Here is a 21,224-nt window from a genome sequence, read left to right as displayed (position 1 = left end):
AAATGAAATTTGTGATGGCACTTTCTACTGGACAGACTGCAGATTTTTCTTTCATTTTGGCTGCTATTGTACTGCAGCACTTCCTGCTATACATGACATTGTTATTTTACTAAGTCTGCGTTGAGGAATAGAAACCTAAAAAACCTAAAGCTATATTATTCATAAGACTAAGGAAACTGCAACTGCCTGATAATGAATACAGAAATATAGAGTTCCATCAAATTAGTTTTTTCTATTTATAAATCCCAGTACATCTTGAATGTAAGTGCTGAACTCAGTACAGTGTTAACAAGCTCTACTACTTTCACATCAGTTATTATTTATGGAGGTGGTAAACTCCCCAAGGGAAGGATGGCCTTCGTGAAAAAGGCTTTTACACAACTCCAATCGTCTAATGGTACTGAATAATGAATTGGTTTCCTGGGACACAGAAGACCCATAATAACCATTGAAATATCTCTACGATTAACTACAACAACGCCATTGCCAGATGTTAAAAAAAGCAAGGGTATAAACATTCTCCGGGGGTTTCCATTCCATTCCATTCTTAGACGCAAATATTGACCAAAATGGAACCCAGGGGTGAACAGAAATGCCACCTTATTTTAATCATGTGATTTTTAAGTGTTACTAAGGGGTCCAAAGCCAACAAGACAGTGCCAAAATTTAAGCACGCTGGTAATAAAATGTGACATTCATTCTGTCTACATTATTAAATTTTTGAAGGATTAAGACCCTATAAGTCACAAAGGAATAATTGCACACCTCCATGCATTAGCTGAGTAATTTCCGTTTTATATTATCCGTAGATGGAGCTAAGAAACTGGCAGCTACACATCTCCTGGCTTGACTTAATGTTGTTGCTGATAAATGGTGAGTCATGTTCAATTTTGGCCTGTTCACTTTTTCTGGTAGAGAGTTTGTGTATCCATGGCTTTATTTATATATTTCTGTGCTTTTTTCATCTTACAGTGTGTGTGTGTATGTCTGTTACAGAGAGAAACACACACAGAAAGAGAGCAAGATTCACTATTCCATATGAGGTCTCTGTAAATGTTTGTCTGATCTGCGATGACGTAGACTTTATTCCAGTAAACCACTGCGAATGACAGAAATCAATCCAAAACTAACTGAATATCAGCCATATCACTTACTACCTCTGATGTTTCGGGGCAATAAATGAAATCTGCAGAACTTGTCACAGATTGTTTGACATTTAAAAGCTTGGAGGTGCCAAAGCAGAAAGAACAGAAGATGTGGCGGCGTCGGTGCTTTTGGGACCAGGCCATGTAGTTTCTTTTGGCCTGTGTTTCAGAGGAGCAATGGTTGGTTATCATACCACAACCATTTTTCAAGAACAAATCTATTTATAGGGGTCAGGGTGAACGTGCATCCAAAACAGGGCAGGATGGCCAGGGATGCCCTATGTTTGCTTCAGCAGAACAAAAACAATTCCTATTTTCCTAATTCAAAACAACAAAAGTTTAAGTGTGAGGGATGTTGAACATGTGTGAAGAAAAGCGGTTTGATGCTCAGCCAATAAATATTGTACTGTGGATTTCCATATCTATGAGCCACATTGAGAAATCAGTGCAGTAAGATCTGAAACGAAGATGAAAGGTGGTGAGTTAGATCTGATCATTTCACTGCAGTCCCACACAAGTTCAATTGTGCGTGGAATTCAACCCCCCCCTCCCAAAAAAAAACATCATCTCTTCTGCTTGAGTGAAATCCATTTCTCCAGTCCTGAGGGAAAACCACAGATCCCACTCCAGGTACAAACTTCCCAACATGGAAACCTTGTAAAGTGAAACCCCCTTTCATCGCAGGGTGATTGTGAAAATTAAATATGGCATCAAGCTGAATGGCCTCCCTGCTGTAGGGAAACACTTGTAGCTCGAATTCCTTGGTACTCCCAGGAGCTTGGGTGACAGGAATGGAAGGATTGAGGTACAAGCTTTTAAGATACAGAATCTCATTCCTTATTTTGTCACTTAAACCTGAGCGCCTAACATTTCACAACTAAAGGGGCATTTTATCAGAGAGACAACCATCCAAAACCGTTACAATTGGAGATGGCTGACATGCTCTCAAGCCAACGATTTCTTGGAAGTCTCTGGAATTTGCAGTAGTTTTCCACATCTGAGGAGGCCAAGCATCTGTCATAGTTTGAAGACTGTTATCATTAACCCTCTCAAAAGAAAACAGAAACCTTTGTCCTGCAACACGTGAGGACAGAGCGTCAATCAAAGGAAAATTTACAATGAGGAGATGATGATAGGGAATACATTTGGGTTGGAAAGAATTAGCAATGAGAAAAAGTCTCACCACACTTACATAACTGAATTGACACAATTTATGTTCCTGGAAATCCCAGTTACTCACCATATCTGTAATCATTTAGAAAGTTTTGGACACATTGTCTTTCTTTAGGAGTATTCTTCTATTCCTGTCCTCCTTGACAGGCTTTTTGTAAAGACAAGAATCCAAAATACTGGATAAATTAAATTTAGATTAAACTGAAATGTCATGGCGGTTACATCGGACAGTGGCTTCTGTCAAAACCACAGATGTCAGCAACATGTTAGAGGAAGAGTCAGAGCATTTGGATTGATCATCTGGAGACCATGAATGTCTGTCCCCTCCGTACGTCTTGAGACAGTCACTCTGGGCCAAGGTTATAGAGCAACATACTGATCAAAATTTTCAACAACGGAGCCATGCGCCAGTATAAGCGGTGGAAAATGAACGAATTCTGTAAAAACTGAGCCAGATCCCAGGATGTTTTTGATCACAGCTACGTTTCCCCAGCTCCAATGAAAAGCTGAAATGAAATTTTAATTTGGCTGGCTGTGTGCTCCCTGGCCTGAACAAATGCTTATAAAAAAAGAAAAAGAAAAACAACAACAACAAAAAAAGAGGCTTTTGTTGATCGAAGCAATATCAGTATTACCTGTAGTTTTGTTTCTCACTGCCGATCTGGAAGCGGTCATATAATGAGAAGGCCTGGTGTCCATCCCAATCTGTCAGCTCTACACGGAGAGCGTACTGCCTCTGGCTGGTCAGCTGGTAAACATACTCGTTCCCCAGCCAGTGTTCAGCAGACACGCTCCCAAATCCCTGCAGTGACAGAAGAGAAGCACAATAATCAGCGTGGAAATACTTCTGAGAATCCTTTTTGTAAATTATAAACCAGACGATTATTCATTGCCCTCTCCTCTCTGTTCCCAGAAAGATAAAATCTCAACACCGAGAATCGTGGAATGGATATGAAGGAATTTTTTCATTTATTTACTCGATTATTTTGGCGTCAATCAGAAATCCGATTAGAACAAATGGCTCTGGATAATAAATAAATTGGCTGTTTTATACACTAACAGAAATATTTCAGTCCTGTCATAGCAATCTTTTTTATTTGTCTGAACTGCAGGCGAGCCAAATATTTGACTCACATTGAATATTGCCATATTTTATACAGTTTTTAAAGTATGGTCTGGCTTTATCCTTCATGTGGACAGACTTACCTATCTACACTATAAAGAGTGTAAATTGGTAACAGCTGAAATAGACACACACCTTTTTCCAGCACCATCTTCTCCTTAAGTCGCACATGTTAAACTCATTATTACTTAAAGGCTTCTCTCCTAAAATGTATACTACGTGCAGAGACACTACTTCAAACAACTGCAAAGGTTTATATTTGATCAGAGTGGCTGCCGGTCACAGGCAAAGTGCTTCTGACAGCAGCAAGAGCAGCAGATTGCAGAGGGAACTCTCTCAAAGGGGGAGGACATTAGCGCTCTGACAAGATGGTCTGGACCGCTCGATTAAAGACTGGGAGAGAGGGAGGGCAAAGTCAGAGAAAAGTCTGTGTTTGTGCTAAGTGTGTGTGGTGATGTGGAATAGGAAGGAGGGAAAGTAAATATAGGGCATTCCTTGGGCCTGAGGCATGTCCTGCTGAGTGGGTGGAAGAGAAAGTTACTGGGGCCCATTACAGATTTCTCTCCTTTTTCCTCCTGCTGTCTCTCTCTGATCTGATCTCACTCACTGATGAGACGTTCCCTTCTGACTGGCTTTCAGCTCGGTCCAATCCCTCCTACTGAGATCGTGGTTTATACCAAAAACTCTGGCTGGAGAAAAAGGCTTGGAGTCGAGCTATGTTGACAGTTTTCCCCTTATGCAGTTCCGGTGCTTCGCAATTCTTCACACGCAAACCTGATCTACATCATTCCTCTTCAGAAAAGACGAGAAGACAGTTGAGTCATATTGTTGGGCCGAGTGCAAAGTCTTTGTAAACAAAGACCCATGTAAATGCCAGCAACTTGCACAGAAACAAACCCAGAATTACAGCAAGAGTCCAAAGCTCTAGAAGAGTGGCTCACAACTTTTTATATGTGACGTACTTCGACACAACCTGCACATCCATCACGTTCTTGAGAAATCGATATTATCTTCAAACGACTGGTTACATGTGGCTATTGATGGAATAACTTTTACATGCAACTGGATTGTTGATGTTTCCGTTGGTCGATTGTCAGAAGGTGGACACTTAAAATGCTTCTGTTACGTTTGGTTATTTCAATATTTACTTAGGTTTTAGCACACTTCTAACAAACACTTGTAACTATTTAAACTGCTTATCTCTCGCTTTGTATTAACTTTATTATCCCGCTCATTTGCACCTATTCACTCGTTTTCAAACTAGTTTTCAGTCACTAACCATGATGTTAATTTGTTCACGTGCCGACTGGTTAATGTAAATGTACTTGTTAAATTACTCTACTTCACTTGGTTTTTACTTTACTTCACTTACCAATGCCATGCAAAGATTGCGCATCATTTTCACATTTTAATAAGATGGAAGAGTTGTTGAAATTGAAGGTCTCTTGTGATGTGCAGTTTCCAAGTAATGTAATTGCAAACATTAGAGCAAATTTTTATGTGCACTTGTTCCCTGTTGCCAATATTCTCTCAGTGGCCCCACAAAGAGACAACAACTAAGTTTTACTGAAAGATTTACAAACCCTCCAAGCACATTAAATGGGAGACCACAGCCTCTGCAGCCCAAGAATGAGAAATTTAATAACACAATAAAGTCCATCCATCTCATCTTGTCTTTTCAAGGAGACCAACAGCTATACTCCTCTGTTAAATTAGAAGTCCACTTACTGTAAACTGCGCTGTAACAAAATTCATGATCTCTGGCTGGACACCTGTTCCTATTTTTTTTTTTTTTTTGGGGGGGGGACCACATGTGGTGTTTATTTTCTTCCTCTGTGCTGTTTTCGCTTTTATTTATTTGCATGTCTTTTCCTTCTTTCCTTTTAAAATACTCACTTTGTTCTTTGTACCCCAAAAGACTTAGCTCAGTTTGATGAATCAGAGTTTTCTCTCGTTCTACAAAATGCTGCTGATAAGTTGGTTCGGTTGATATGTATCCAAAAAAACTCTGCACAAATATTTCCTTGGAAACAGCCGATGCTGAGATTCTTCATTGAAATAAGATTAATTATGTTAGTTTGGTTCACTGTGGAAGTTTTTTGGCTTGTAAAGCCCCACAAACATGTCATCCATCAAGAGCAGTTGAGGGAGAGAAAATAATTAAAGTGAAAGCATATTACAGGGGATAGAATGAACAGTGGAGTCCATTGAACAATAAACTGTGTGCTAGAGGAAGGTATACACAGGTGACTTGCACAGCAATGCAACTGCTACAATAATAAACCCAATTTACCATCCAAACACAGCTTAGGCTGGAAATGTTAACACCCTTAATGCAAATAAGTGCAGATTTCTCCTTGATGACAAACAGATGAAACAGCCGCCACCAGGATATAGAGACTAAACAAATGTGTTGTTTTCAGATTTAGGTAATAATTTCCTGTTGGAAAGGAGGAAGAATAACAGCATGTCACTGATGCTTTGGCTTGATGAGCGGAGCAAATACTGTCTCACCGTAGACAATATTGGGAACACAAAAAACGACAGGGGAGCAGTTGCTGCGAGAGGAATAGCATCTGGCTGAAGCCTTCCAAATGGCTTTGGATCAGCGGATCCTCTCTCACTGTTTTCAACATGCTTAAAAGGCCAAAAAGTCCATGCTGTTTGTCATATTCCCTCAGCAGTAGTGTATTGTTTTAACAGGATGTTTAACTCACTGCACAATTTCGTAATTTATGCCTAATGGATGGAGATGGGTGTCTGGATGCTGAGAGTGTGTATGTGTCTGCGTATTCATCATGTCTCACCATCTTGTACTCCTTCCATGTTCTCTGAAAGTCCACGCTGCCGTCTTCTCTGCGTTGAATGACTGTCCAACCCCCACCGGCTGTTTCCATGTTGCAATACACCTTGAGAAGAGCAAATTTGGGAACATGATAAAAACAAATGTTTTAAGGCCATGGAACTCTGAAGGAAGCCATAGATCGTGGTCAATTCAAAAAATGTAATATAACCACGAAAGGAGTGAACTCATACTGAGCTATGACTCTCAGTGCCATTAAAAAACAACGAAGAGCCATTTGGAAAACGATTTCATTTCAGACACTCCTTTTTCCAGCTTTCATGAATCATATTTGGAAATGCAACATAACTGTGTCCCTTTCCCTTATCCCTCACCAAGTCCCCAGAGATGTTCTTCAACAGAGAGCCTTGTTTCTGGCGGATCAAAGTGGAGGTCCGTGCTGGACACATACCAGCAGACACCTGGGTATAATGTGGCCCTTAACCTTGGACCTCAGTGTGTGTAAGCTGATAAGGCCCAGGACTGGTTCTCTGTCTGCAGTGTTGCTTTTTGTTTTGAGGAGGAGACCCCAAGGTGGAGCAGAAACGGTCTCTCGCCTCAGCCAGCCCACACAGCTGAACACACATGAACACAGTCTGCGTATAATTAAGGAAGTACCTCTGACAGAATCATTTTCCCCAAGACTAGCTCATCATTCATGGAATACACATAAAAAACAGCATGCGCACACACGCACGCGCACACACACACACACACACACACAGAGGCCATGTACAGTACTGGACTAACAGCTAGGTTTTTTTTTAATACTCCAGTAAACTGTAAAACAAATGTGATATACTTACATTTCTTGCATTTCCGCTGTTTTAAAAATGTGCATAAAAAGAGCTGCTTGGAAACGTACACAATACACTCAGCCAGCGACACAGTAACAGAAACAGAAACAGAATGTGTTGTGGAATTAGCATTAATGTCAAGTAACCTTATGTCTAATCTGAAAGTCAGCTAGCAGATGGAAGGAAATGCCCATTTAGAGTTCTCATTTTATGCTCTAGTAGCTTAAAATGTAGACATAGTTTCACTGTCTATGTTACTAAACTACATTATCCTCTTTTGAAAAGTTGATTTCTTACACAAAAAACCTGGAGAAATGTGCAGTTTATCTTGAATCTTCTGGGAACTTCTCAAAGTCCTGCTTGACTTTGAGAGACCTGCCTCTTACCAACACACACATTTGAACCACTGACACCATTCCGATCAACTCAGTATCCTGTTTCACATCTCTGTTTCACCCTGCTGCTAAACACCTGCACTATCAAAGCTGCCAAGTTTATTTTCAGCCTTCAATATTTCCTACAGCAGGTAGCATCCATCATTCAAACTCACGGGGGGCTGATGTCCTGTGGTGTCTAAGGTTCTTTACCACACATGAAGAAAGTTGATTTCCGCTGTGACTCAAAGAAAATGAGTGGTGGGAAAGAGCCCCACGCATATAAAGATGCTGAGACTTTCACATCACGACAATATTGCAGCTTCTCACCTTTTTGGTCTCCTGGGAATTGATCTGGATCGTATAGATGGCGTTCTTCTGGAAACCAGCCTGATAGAGGTCGGCACAGTCGCGGAATTTCTTCTCTTCAATCACAGCTTTCGTGCTGTTGGGAACAACTGCAGATACCCAAGAAATAATGAATGCAGTGTTAGACCCTTTTCTCTGCAGAATACGAGCAATAACAAATGTTCATTCTCCAGCTCAACATTCCTGGGGAATGTACTGTTAATGAGACTGAAAATGGTTATAGGTCTTCACTGAGCAATAACCTGGGATGGTCATTATGCTCAAGGAATCGCAAAGGAAGTAAATAAACTCCCACAAGCAAAATTTCGATATGGATACTGCTCTTATGCCAAATTTGGAGATAGAGACAGGTGGTTATTAGCTTAGCTTAGCTTAGCAAAAAGACCGGACACAGGGACACTGATAGTCTGCCTTTATTCAAGGTTTAAAAATCTGCCGAATTGGAGCTATAAAAGTTATCAATTCATAAACATTCTGTTGCTTTGATGTGTGCGAATACACAAAGTCATCAAATTTGTCTCCAAAGGTTTCCTGGAATTAAAAGGCCTCAAGAGTTTCTTGGCAAAAGGCTAAGTGTAGTGACTCCCTGGGGTCTCCACTTGTTTTCTGGAAAACCCACAGTGACAAAGCTGAGCTTGGGAAAGTCGTTTTTGAAATTTTTAGAGGGCTAACCTTGGTGTCTCCCCCACTTCCAGTTTATATGCTAAAATAGAAATGGTCCTCTGGCTCTTCACTCACTCAGAGTACTATATTATACTAAGGGAAACAGTTTTTGCATGTACAAAGAAGAAACAATGTATGTATTGTTATATTGTGTGTGTTGTAATGTGTATGTGTTTTGTATTGTGTTACTGTGACTTTGAAATTGTGTATACCCCAGAAAGAATAGCCGCTGCTCTGCAAAAGCTAACATGGATCTTAACATACATACAAACAAACACACAATGCTGATGAAAACAAGTGTAATCTCTCTGTTTCTGATTCAGTCCAGTAAAAATGGCTTTAAAAGTCGCAAGCTTTGCACACAGTACATTATGCGCATGCCAGCTTTTTGTTGGAAGAAAAGGTTTTGGGTGTGGGCTTTGACTGACAGGATGCTAAAGCTCATTGTTTCTCATGCATTACTTTGTGATAGAAGAAAAAGCCAAATCAACACTGCAGAATAAATAAAGCACATGATTTCAAGGCCCTTCGTGCAACCTCTTGTGTCAGACGAATATTGAAATGACATAGCTTTAATGTTTTATGGACTCATAATTAATAACAAACTCCTAAAAGGTCAATTTATCATATTTCAAATCTGCACATCTCAGAGGGGAAAATATTAAATTCTGGGGCAGAAGCTGATCAGTGAAGTCTCACTGGGAGTATCTTGTAACTGCTAGATAAAATCTTGGGGTGATGAACATATTAACAAGAGACAGTCAGTTCATCGACTGGATGATTTCTCACTCTAAGACAAAGCCTCAAGACTTTAACAGGCCAGCTGCATTCATTTCCATCTGTAGATAATTATGGCGGCACTATTTTGAAACCAAGCAAGGGGCTAAGGACAAAATACTACAAGCTATAAATTTCAAGTTCCTGTTATAACAAGTGGTTTTTATTTACCTTCCAAGCCCTTGTATTGATGGAAATTCCTTCCGATTTTTCCCTCTCCCTTCTTTCTGTCTCCCTTTCTCCTGTCATGTGAGGGGTTCATCTCAATTTTCACACCACTGTTTGTATTGTTAAGGTTGTTAAGTCAAAGAAGATGTCAGCGAAAAGTGAAATGTGTCGACAGTCCTTAGCCTTTGCTCAAACCCCTCCTCCTAAGTAGAGAACTGCCTTGCCAAAGCAGGGCGCTTATTTTGGTGTACTATAAGAGCGTTTTGACAAAGTATTGTGTGTCAGCGACAAGAATCTCCTGCTGTGACAGGTTGACAGTATGGGCCCTTGCACACCAGACTCTAATGCAACAAAGAGTGGCCCTGTCAGGTGGTAATTAACCCAAGCGGGACTACAGCAGGGGACATTTTAGAGGCCAGAGAGATCATCGCCTGAGGGGAACTCTGTGGTATTTGATATGTAACAGCGTGTATAATTATTTCACAATTGCCTTTGAAATTGGTGGAAGAAGACTGCCTTCCAAGGGACGGGATGCTCCTCCAGTGTAGGAGCGGCTCCCTTGAACAGCTTGCTGCCCAGCTCTACAAATATTATTTATGTCCCAATATTTATTTACAGAAAAATATTTTGCGGTTCAGTGGGGACTTGTATTCAGTAGGGGGTTCATGTGAAAAGACCAGCAGGGCTTGGGTGTTTGCATAAATCAGTACCCTTGCCAAATGAGCAAAAATACTGGAGCTAAGGAGAGTGAATAATGGAGCTAAATGGACTGCCATGGACATCACAGCTCCCATGTGACTATAATCAGTCTCTAAATACCGCTGAGAGTTGAAGTGATTCTTACAAACACAAATTAATTTCTCTAGTGAATTCATATATGAAGGATGCAAAGCACCATAAAACAATACTAGTTCATTCCCACAGTATATATCACGGTACTGTCCAGCCTCTGTTCGACATGTGAGGAGAAGGATTTTGTGAACATTTCAGTGTGATGTTGATAAGGTCCAATTTTGCATATCCTATCTACTTTCATATATCACTTTGTAAAGAACCCCTGAATTAGTAAGTACAATTTGTAGAAATCATTAAGCCCAGGAGGATTTTTTTCTTAATTGGGATGAAAAGGAAAAGAAATAACTGCAGCTTTGTCAGTGTCTGCAGTTAAAATATCGTTGGTAAACGCTGAAATAGTCAACGCAGTCTGACCACAATCTTTGACTCTACTTAACTTATACTTAAGTATTTTAATACCTAAACCTGGTCAAAACTGGCCCCTAAGTTCAAAGTTCTAAGTCAACTATGCTTCCCATTTCCCTCCCATGACCTTTGTGGCGCAAAGGAGCATTAGACTGCCAAATAACCAGCATTATCATTAACAGCTGTTTATTTACCAGAGGAAACATTGCAAGGGCAGCATTTATTCCTTTATTGACCCAAGACAAAACGTTATGGCAGTCTAGCCTCACATATTTTCTTATATTGATGCTAGTATGCTAATTAGCAAGTCATGGCCTGTCTTGGCACTTTCTTAAAGCCACTCACATTGTCTCTACTGACAATCAGAGACAGAGAAAGAAAACACATTCAGCATCAGAAAAAATCTACACACACCCTCTTTAAAATGTTATTTGCAAAGCAGGTAAAATTAAATACCACATTTTCATTCTTGCCCTGTTGTAAAAGTTTACATACTGCAGCCCTGTAATGCAAAAGAACCCCCCCAAATCTGATGACTGCAATTGGTACCGACTGCCTTGTTAAATGTCATACAACATACTGCTCCATTTATCATTTTTAACCGACATGTGTGCAAATGCAACCAAATAAGAATTAGGTATTCCAAGTCCCGGTGCAAAAATAAAAGAAAAAGGTACCCACACTTTTAGGAGGTGACAAGCAATAATTGCTCACATTTTGCAACAAGAGGTGTCAGTTCATTCTCCTGGCCAGTGATGCATGAAAATAATTGTGTGCAGAACTTTAAAATTGAACCTGGATTGTAAATTTACATTTAATGAAGTGGTTTACCATATTGTCCATCTGAGGCACTACACACAGCTAATGCCTTGGGTTTTTTTTTTTTTTTTTTTTTTGGAGACTTTAAAATAATTCCACTCTTTTTGATGCAGAGTGAGCGGCTGTAAAAATGATGAATGTCATACATTAAGTGGGATAATAGAACACTGTACAACAAAATCATATTTAGCAGCCAAAATTTTTTTATGCAGCGTTCCAAAGCTGAGGTCAATTACTGTTAATAACGGTACGTGGCTCATTGCACCCTAATGAGGTTTAGGTAATGATTACAACCTAAACAAGCGCTCCACTGCCGTATCTGGCCACATCAAAAATACCTTTTTAACCCTCCGTTCACACTGCAAAAGATGAAAACGCACTGGAGACCCTAAATGTAGGAAAAGCCATACATGGAGAAATGCAAAACAAGAGGAAGGTTTATAGAGATTTAGTGTTAAAGCTCCCCATTCGAAGTATCTGTCATCTTCCCCTAAGGAAAGCCAGTGATGACTTGAGTTCAAGCTTTAAAAGGAAATGCCCAGGCTCAGTTTTCAAAACAGAGCCTAACAGATGCAGACGCCACTCCATGGCATGAAATGCTAACCCTTTCCTCAAATGAAAACACTAATCCGTTTCTCAAACAAACAGAATCCCTCCCATGTATGCTTAAAAAAGGGAGCCTTTTGCTTCTGTGTTTTAAATACTGTTGAAAAACTGGGGCAGCATGTCAGATGATCAGTGAGATCTACCTACTCCTTCACATCCTCTGGACAAGGCTTCCCCGAGGAGCTATTACAGTTTGACTTATTCAGGCTGGGGTGAAGAAAGGGGAGACCTCTGACCTGCACGCCCGCTTCAACCTTCACCCATGGATAAGGAACGGACCAACCACAGAGCAGCAGCAGCAGTCACGTTTCATTTCTATCGCCTCGCGTTAAGGCAGCCACCAATTACTGAGAGGGATGTGAGCTGCTCTGCTGACCTTTCTGACACTAAAACTGGCAGACATTGTGGCAAATTAAAGGCTAATTTATAGTGAATTAAATCAAACTTGACACACTACAGCAATAAAATAAAGACCCAAACATGTTGAATTAGGGCAGAACATGAATATCAACATGATGAATGTTGAGATGATGCAGAGAGACCAGTCAGGCCAAGATGTCTCAAAAGATGTCTGGTAATTAATACTGCTCCAGACTAAACAGATGGAGTGTGCCTAAGGCCACCCATGACATTTATTGCATGGAACATTTAAATTACAAAAGGCAGTAGAATGAAAGTATGTGTTAATCATGTGCAGCAGTTTTACACTCATGACTCCTACATCCCTTCATGCCTTTGTTGTTTCCTTCCTGATGGGAAAACTTAAGAATACTGTGGGGTCTCAGGGCGTCTCTGCATAAAATCCACAAATGGAAATGAGATTGCAACCAATCCCCTCCCCAACGCAGATATTCAAGTCAAATCTCCTGTGGCCACTAGGATTTAAGGATCAAGTGGGTTTCATGTTTAAACGGGTAAATGAGTTCAATGCATTTGACCGAACAATAAAGGTTGTATTGCAGCCGGGTCAAATGTAGAGCCAAATGGGAAACCCATGGTCCCCTGTGTTAACAGAGGAGCGAGACATAAGCCTCTTAACTTCATAACCTGAACCCTGTTTGACATCGTAAGGCTTGTGTGCACAGACTTTATAAAATTAAAGCGAGAAAAGCGATTGTAGCAAGAAAAGAGCACCATGCTGGTTTATGAGGAACTAAACCTTTCTAACAGAGGCGAACCACATTATGATAAGAACTTTGTTTCTTTCTTCATGCTGCTCTAAATGATGCAGAATATAATAGCCAGTGCATCCGTGCCTCACTCGGTATGGGGTGAAGTTTATAGAAGCGGTGTCGTCATAATTTCACGGTGATCGTAAAATCAAAGATGCTGTAGCTGTAACATCTGACCAAAGGAAGCAAGTAATCCAAAACAAGTTGAGTGCTGCCTCATGGTTCGGGTCTCGCACAGCCAATCCACAAACTTTCCCTCACACATTATGGTCTGGCCAGAGTCAACGAGGCATTTTTCTTGGACTGGAGTTATCGCTGATGGGGTTGAACAAAACTGGGATCAGTGCATAAGCAGCTGACACATGACTGACAAGTGCTCTCCTCCACTGAAACATTAACATAAACCTTTCTTCTCCTGCATGGACTGAGCCAGTGCATGTTGGATGTCTACTTCAGGAAAATCACAAGAATTGCAGCCATGCTAGCAGCTCTCAGGGGTGTATTTGAGCTCAGCAGTGCATTAAGTTAACTCTACTGACAAAATTAACATGCTGATGTTAGTTGGTATATTGTTTAGTTGCTTAGTTACGAGTATTTGTGCACTAAGATTAGTTAATTTGTGCTTAACAGTGACTCATAGGTCAATGAGTTCAATTACTATTCTTTAAGTTACACAATAATGGTTTAGATAGTAAAAAGAAATAATAATTAGAAAAAATAAACCAAAAGATCTAAGTCAGGGGGATTGATCCCTTAAGGATCTGAATTTTTGTGTATAATTTAAGGCAATTAATTCACAGACTATCCCTAGAGCCATGCTGATAGCTAAAAAATAGGTACTATTTTGACAAGGTCCAATTACACATGCACTACCCACTGTAAACAAATCTGGGAACTTTTAGGTGATAGCATGATGACCATGATTGTCCTTCCAGTAGGCCAATCATGCTCATTGTTGCTCCTGATTTCTTGGCCCTGTTTTACTTTAAAATAAAGGATTGCTTGTTGTCTTTTTTTTTTTTCACTGATTAGTCCAGGTTTGAAGTACTGGATTGGTTCTCAGTGGCTTTGCAAAGCTACCAGACTGCATCCCTGAGTTAAACATCTGCTTACAACCGCCAACACTGCTGTTGGATCAGACCGTGGTTGCACTCAGGGTTGCTGATAAAGTTCCAAACCTTCCACTTTGCTTACCTCCATCTTTGGAGCAGAGGTTGAGCAGGTTGTGGACCGTATCCATCATCTCCTGCTGCTGTCTCTGCAGGGCTGTGCTGTTTCCTGTGGCTCGGCTCAGCTGGGCTTCCAGTTCCCTGATAACCCCGCTCTGCCTCCCTACCAGGGTCTGGAGGCTTCCCTTCTCCTGCTTCAGCGTCTCCAATTCTTCACTGTGGCGCATCTCCATCTCTAACATCTTCTGCTCCAAGAGGCTGGGGGATAAAGAAAAGAAAATAAAAAATAAAAAAAAAAAAAAGGTCAAGAAAAGTTTGTCATGGGAGAAGTTCTTAATTACAATCCCTCAGGGCATCCAAATCTCCCAGAGTGGGATTTATTTGAATAGGATTTAAATAAAATGAATATGGTTTTGCAATTTTTGTGATGAAGTTATTTTCCAATTATGTAACATTTGTCTTTTTATTATTATTTTTTTATGAAGCCATTGAGAATGTACAACATTTATAAAATCAACCAAATGAGAGATTTTATTCCTGCTTCTTATTTTTAATTGATACTATGAGTAATGCATACAAGTTTGGGGACTTTCCATGACAGAAACACAAATACTGAGGTCTGTAGGCTTGGAAGTTTTCTGTGTATGTACTTAATGGACTCATCTGGGGTTAATGAGCAAGCCCTTCCAGCATCTGAGCTTTACCATTATACACTGCAAGATGATATGAGCTGACATCAAATTCATTAACTAATCATATCTTTCCCTTGATTTTAGATTTGCTAATGGAAAAAGAAAAGTCAACACGTATAACGTGGAGTAATGTCATAATTGCTCAAGCTTAAGGAAATTGCCCTCAGAAACCTATCTCCATGATCATCAAGAAAAAAAAAAACTAAACAGGCAGAATCACCAGAGACTTTGCTTTCAAATCATTCTGTTTTTGTCAAAGTGATTGCAAGGAGTCCCTATGGACATGCAATGAGAAATGTGGACCAAGCCCTTTTAAACACTAGATCATCCACAACAATCCCAGAGGACCAATCACTGTAAAGAAAGCTTTGGAACCATGAAAATATATCCACCAAAAAAAGACAAAAAAAAAAAAAGGAAAAGCCACATTTTAACTCCTTGATTTTGCAACAACTGCACTGCAGTCCAACATGGAAAGCAAACCCTCATGGATTTAAGACTGATTTACTGAACATAATAGAAAATACAAGCTTCTATCGTGTAGTTGTTTAAACAATTGAAAATTGGTTTGGAAAATGTACAAACTATGTGGTAGTCGAAATCTAAAGCTGGTAGCAAGCTTTAGATTTCATTTACGCAATCCTGCAGAGAACAGCAGCAGCTTTTGCATAGAAATAAAACCAGTACATCATCATCGTCTTTACTTCATACAGAATATCTTTGTGCAATTGGCTTTAGAATGGATTAGAGCCAGAGTGTGTGTGTGTGTGTGTGTGTGTGTGTTCTGTTTGCTTTCAGTGTTGTCTGTTTACCTGTTCTTGTCATGCAGTTTGCTGATCTCATTGGTCTGGACCATTAACTGTTTCTCTAGCTTGTTTGTGGAGAGAGAATTTTCCAGCAGCTGGATCTCAAGTCTTGATGTCTGATTCAGGACCTACCATGACAGGAAACGCACAATTGTAAAACACGTAAATATAATAAAGATGACAATATGTATCTTCCCAAACTATGTTTTTTGCAGCTAGTTTCCTGCACATCTGCACCATAATTGAAGGTTTCTAAACCCTGGTGGAAAAAAAAAAACAAAAAAACAAAAAGAAAAAACCTGGATAAACGTGGCGCATATAAACCATCAACTTTGTTCTCATTTTGTCAAGTATTCACCCAACACATGGTAATACTTACCAGATATTCATCTCTGTTTTGATTATCTTTTTTTAACCTAGCAAACAGTTATCTTCACAGTGCTTTAGCAAAATTTACTGACCACTAACTTTACAACTTTCCGTCATCTCCTCCTCACACCCCTCCGTATAAACACTAAAAAGAATGTGAGCCAAATAACTGAGAAAAGGGAATGGCATCACTTTGACGGCGGCGAGCTCTCTCTAACCTTTCTGTGGCAGTTTAACGTGGAATGGCCGGGTTAATCGAGCAGTGGACAGATCCTCTCGTTGTTAGTGTGTGTGCGTGAGAAAGAACAAGTCAGGAGAGAAAAGAGCGGGACAAATGTGTTCAGGAACATTATCGTGACTGTATGTATATTACCTGCGTCTCAACATCAGTTAGCTTGCGCGTCTGTTCAGCCGTCTGAGAGAGGAGGTTGGTGCCCATTTCCAACATGGCTGCCGTGTGGTTGTGGACGGCACTCTGCTGCAGTTGGGCCATCTCTGACTTCATGCTCTCTTTAATGTAGTTTTCGATCTGCACCAAAAAGTAAAAGAGGTTCAGATCCATGTTGAGAGTCCAGGATTTTTGGCAAGCCACTCACTTTTTCACTCACAAAGCTTTTTCATATCAATCACGAATAAAAAAGCCCAACAAACTGTGTTTCAATGGCACACAAGTGAAGAATAGGCTTAGTCAACACAAACTGACCCAGCTGAAGGTGGTTTACTTTTGGTGGAAGAGGCAGAGATTAAAAGATATTCACTGAAGCTCGTCTGGAAAGAGCTTTCGTCCTATTCTCCATATGCAAAGAAATGAAAAGATGTACTGCAGATAGAGGCTGAGGAGGATTGTTTAGATTGTTTAATTGTCCTCCACCTTCATTTAGGTGATTCCTTCTACTCTGGCTAACGTAGGTAGGATCACATAAACCCGTGAAGTCCCATTTATTTTTCTCGTGCTTTGTTTGCATCTTACTGTGTTTTACATCATTTTGTTACTGTAAGTGATTAGTCTATAAGATTTTTGGAAGGCTTTTATATGTACGGCTGATTTTCAAATACAGTAAACATAACTTGATTAGATTTTAAATGTCCACTTGGTGGCTCAGACTTTGAAAACATGCTTGGGATAATTCAGTACTCTGGAGATTCTGAAACGCTTGATCTATAAAAGATGTTTTGCTCTGGCCCATCAGTGGGCTGTAACAGCCATTTCTTGAAACCCATCAGCCAAGACAAATCAGTGTCAAACAGAACAACACCAAGTGCTGTGTCCTTAGCAACAGTTCCAACTTTACAGCTGTGAACTCACACAATGAGAAACTGCGCTATGTTGCCCTCACTAGCTAGATCGTGAACCTTCCCAGTTATCTCTATCTTTTTAGTGTATGATACCTCCATTCAATCATCTATACCGTCTTTCTGCCAGTGCCAGACAATGCCAGCTGACATTTGGTCTAAATGTCTATCGTCAAGTCTATCGCAGGCCCAACATAGACAGACAAACAACCATTTGCACTTGCGATCAGTTATAAACCTAACCTGTAAGTCTTTGCAACGTGGAAGGAAACACACAGAGGGAACCCAAGGAGAACATGCAAACTCCATCCACACAGAGAGGCTCTGCACAAGATTGCTAATTGTTCCGCTCTTATTCCCTAGACTCACAATTTATTCCCTTGTGCCTAAATGAAAGCACTGCAACTCACTGAACTAGGAAACAGTGAGAACTAAATTTATCCAGCAAATCGGAACGAATTTCATCAGACAATGCAGGCCAGAGCAACACACCATCAGAAGGCAGATTGTGAAAAGCACAAGTCTCAGTTCATCGCTCCATTGCACAGAAGACACACAATGTTACTATTATCAAGTTAGACCTAATGTTTAGCAACATACAGTGCATATGGAAAGAATAAATGTTGATTAAGAGAAGATGACAAATATCTCACAAAATAATTATAACTACAGACAAGGAGGCTTATGCTTGCTGAAGTCATCAGATGGTTGGTAAGAGTATCATCTTCTCAGGGGAATTCCACTATTTCTCAATCTTACCAGATTCATCTTAAAGTGATTCCAGTTCACATTTGTTTTAATAATTAGATTAGTGACAAAATGCTACAGCATGCAAACAAACAATTATGTGTTACAGGTTTTAAGGCCATGAAAAACACATCATCATCGGTATGTTGACAAAGTGAAGCCCTTACAGTTTTTTCATGGAAATATTTCTAGTATTAATTCATTTGCACATAGAATGATTTTTTCGGTTTTTCTGAATAATGGCAGTCACTGCAATGACTAATTCAAAGCTGTCAATCAATAAATCCAAGACTGATAAAGAATAAAACAGAGCAGAGACGGCTCTCTCAATTCTTCAGTTCTCAGCCATTTGTACAGATCTGCCAAGTCAAATTAACTTTTCAGTGTAACATCCATTTTTGGCAATGGTTCTAAAGTAAAATGTAACATTTTTTCAGGCTGTATTTCAGACATAATACAGCTTTCCCTAACTGTGAACTACATAAGGCTGATATAAGTGTCACTTTCCACATAACCTCCAACGTCTGGCCCCAGGAACTGGAAAGAAAAGGAGAAATCTGGAATCCACAAAGCTCAAGTAATGATGGATTACTCTGCCTGATAATGAACCATAGAATATAACGGCGTTTGGAGAGCGCTTTCAGTCCATCCATAAATGTAAAATCTCTGAAATCTGCTGATGAAGTATGTTGTTTTTATATCCTTTTAGCCCTAAGCTCCAAACCTCAATGTAAACCTCAGTGCTTTGTAAATCTTGCATCAGCCACTTTGCACTGCAGCTTACTCATCTACTGGGGTTATTGTGTCCACTGTTTGAGGACCTTGATAGGGTTTGCACAGTGGAAGTCACCTTGAGAAAAAATGCCCTAAAGGGACATATGGCTGAGGGAAACCTAAGCCTAGCAATCACTTCATTTCGTCTGTCCTTGGGGAATGTGGCTGACTCATGGCTGAATCTGGTGGGGGTCATAAATGGAAAGTACCAAGGAGAAGCAAGATTACACAAACACATCCAATCATGTAAAATCACCACTTAGGAAGCCATAAAATAGGTCTATGTGGGTGTTGGGTTGTTTAGATGGTTTCTAACCTCGACTCCAGTTAAATGCTGTGCTTTTCAGTTCAGCGACTGCCAATAGAAACAATTGTCGGTGATAAAAGCAAACATTTGCTTCCATTACCAGAAACGAAATTTAGAATAAGATTGGCATGGTAAATTAAATGTAGGTATAATGAGAATGAGAATACAAAGATTAACACAAGGCTTTATGGCAGCAACTGATTCTCTACAGAATATATTTTAATGCGACCATTTTTAGTTAATCTGAAATTGGCAGCATTTCCTTTCAATTGTAGACGCTGAGTCAAAAAGCCAGTGGAATGACAAGATTGCTTCTCATAAATACTTTTCACAGATGGGAATTAGACAAAAATCTGGTTCTAGGGCAGTAAACTTGAATGCTTTTGAGAGTTAGCGTTTGATGAATTTCTACATCCCACCCCTTAAAAGTGAAAAACTATGCAAGTTGCACATACCAGTACATTTAGCTATAATCATTACAGGTATCCACAATAGGATTCAAACACAATCATTAATATAGAGCTATAGTAGCAGCCCAAAGTGACAATTATGCTCCAGCACTAAATGCTACAAACTTTAACAGCAGCAGAAGTAGAGAGCAGTAATTAAGTCAGTAATCTCACTCAGTAATGTACCATACACAGCACTGTTCGGCATCTCCACCATAAACCATGGGCATACCAGACCAAGTATGGCTTTAACAGCCAAATGTCTGTGTATACTGAGGAGAACACATGCTTCGTTCCTTCTGACCTGAACTTTCGACTGGACATAAAAAAGACATTTCTTAAAAACATTTTACCTCTCTCAGTTCTTCTCTTGGTGTGTGAACATTTCATTTTCAAAACAGAAAGGAATTTAAACGAACCACAACTTTCATCAAAATAAAAATAAATCTTGTTTATAGTCATTTATAGGAGACATTCCACTTGGTCAAATAAAAGTAGATTCTGCTTTTAGAAACTGCTACATCTAGCTGGTTTCACAAAATCCCTGTTTGCTAACTGAGAGTCACGTAAACACAAGTTTATGTTTCCCTCAGTGCTACTTTGTACTGAGGCGTAAAGGTTTTAAGGTGCTGTGTTTGGCACAGGGTGGACTGCCTGTGACTACTCATGATGCTGTCTAACAGCCCAGCTATGATGAGCCATTGGTACTTTCACCACAACTCTGCTTGTACAGACTGGTACATTTAGACAGTTTATGACGCACACTAAGCAAGCTGCTATCTTGGACATAAATGCCAAGCTTCACATCCAGAGATATGACACAGGATGCACATTTTAAGACCAAATGGCATGTTCATCATACAGACAGACACGTGTTTAGGCTAGTGATGAACAGCACTGCATGGTCGAATTTTGGTCAAATGCATCACAAGCAGACAGGCCCAGAGTCCTGAACATACATATCCTGCAAATGATTGTGATGTAGAAAGTGAATAGCCACTGCTTGAGAGCCAAGAACAGGCTAATCCTTCAAGATAGTACTCTTACAATAATGGTTAGAGATTAGTGCAAATGTTTACCCCGTTTCTGACATTTCCCATTTAGCATAACTTCCATTCCAAAGCGGGGGGTCCTTGATCTTTTTCTGAACAGCAGCCATGACAGTCTTGAGAGGCGCTGTGAGAGTTAGAAAACCGCGGGCCTGGACTGCATAAAGTACTTACTACTTGAGCTTGGTCACATATCTGCTTATCTCTGGTTTTGTGTGTGTGTGTGTGTGTGTATGCGTAGGGAGGTGAGAGTGATGGTGTTACAGGGAAGGTCTGGTTTCTGGGATGCATCCCTTACGCTCATGCCTGGATCCATTTCGGACTACTTTAATGGACAACAG

The 21,224-nt window shown here is 40.1% G+C and overlaps 1 protein-coding gene across 4 annotated transcripts in view; it reads right to left on the bottom strand.

The window, feature by feature from the left end:
* The window catches only part of angpt1 (angiopoietin 1), a 45,610-nt gene that overhangs the window by 9,283 nt on the left and 15,103 nt on the right, over positions 1 to 21,224 (bottom strand). The window contains exons 3-8 of one of the 4 annotated variants that reach the window (XM_029514358.1): positions 16,638 to 16,793; positions 15,902 to 16,023; positions 14,423 to 14,655; positions 7,785 to 7,912; positions 6,249 to 6,350; positions 2,954 to 3,120 (exon numbers count right to left, since the gene is read on the bottom strand). In XM_029514358.1, coding sequence (XP_029370218.1) covers positions 2,954 to 3,120; positions 6,249 to 6,350; positions 7,785 to 7,912; positions 14,423 to 14,655; positions 15,902 to 16,023; positions 16,638 to 16,793 — 908 coding nt within the window. Of the gene's footprint in view, positions 1 to 2,953; positions 3,121 to 6,248; positions 6,351 to 7,784; positions 7,913 to 14,406; positions 14,656 to 15,901; positions 16,024 to 16,637; positions 16,794 to 21,224 lie in introns of all 4 variants that reach the window. The other 3 variants (XM_029514359.1, XM_029514360.1, XM_029514361.1) reach the window with 3 other exon arrangements.

Source organism: Echeneis naucrates, chromosome 11 (assembly GCF_900963305.1).
Source record: "Echeneis naucrates chromosome 11, fEcheNa1.1, whole genome shotgun sequence".
In the NCBI taxonomy this organism is placed as follows: Eukaryota; Metazoa; Chordata; class Actinopteri; order Carangiformes; family Echeneidae; genus Echeneis; species Echeneis naucrates.
The sequence above is the reverse complement of the archived record's forward strand: the minus strand, read 5'-3'. Positions and strand labels throughout refer to the sequence as shown.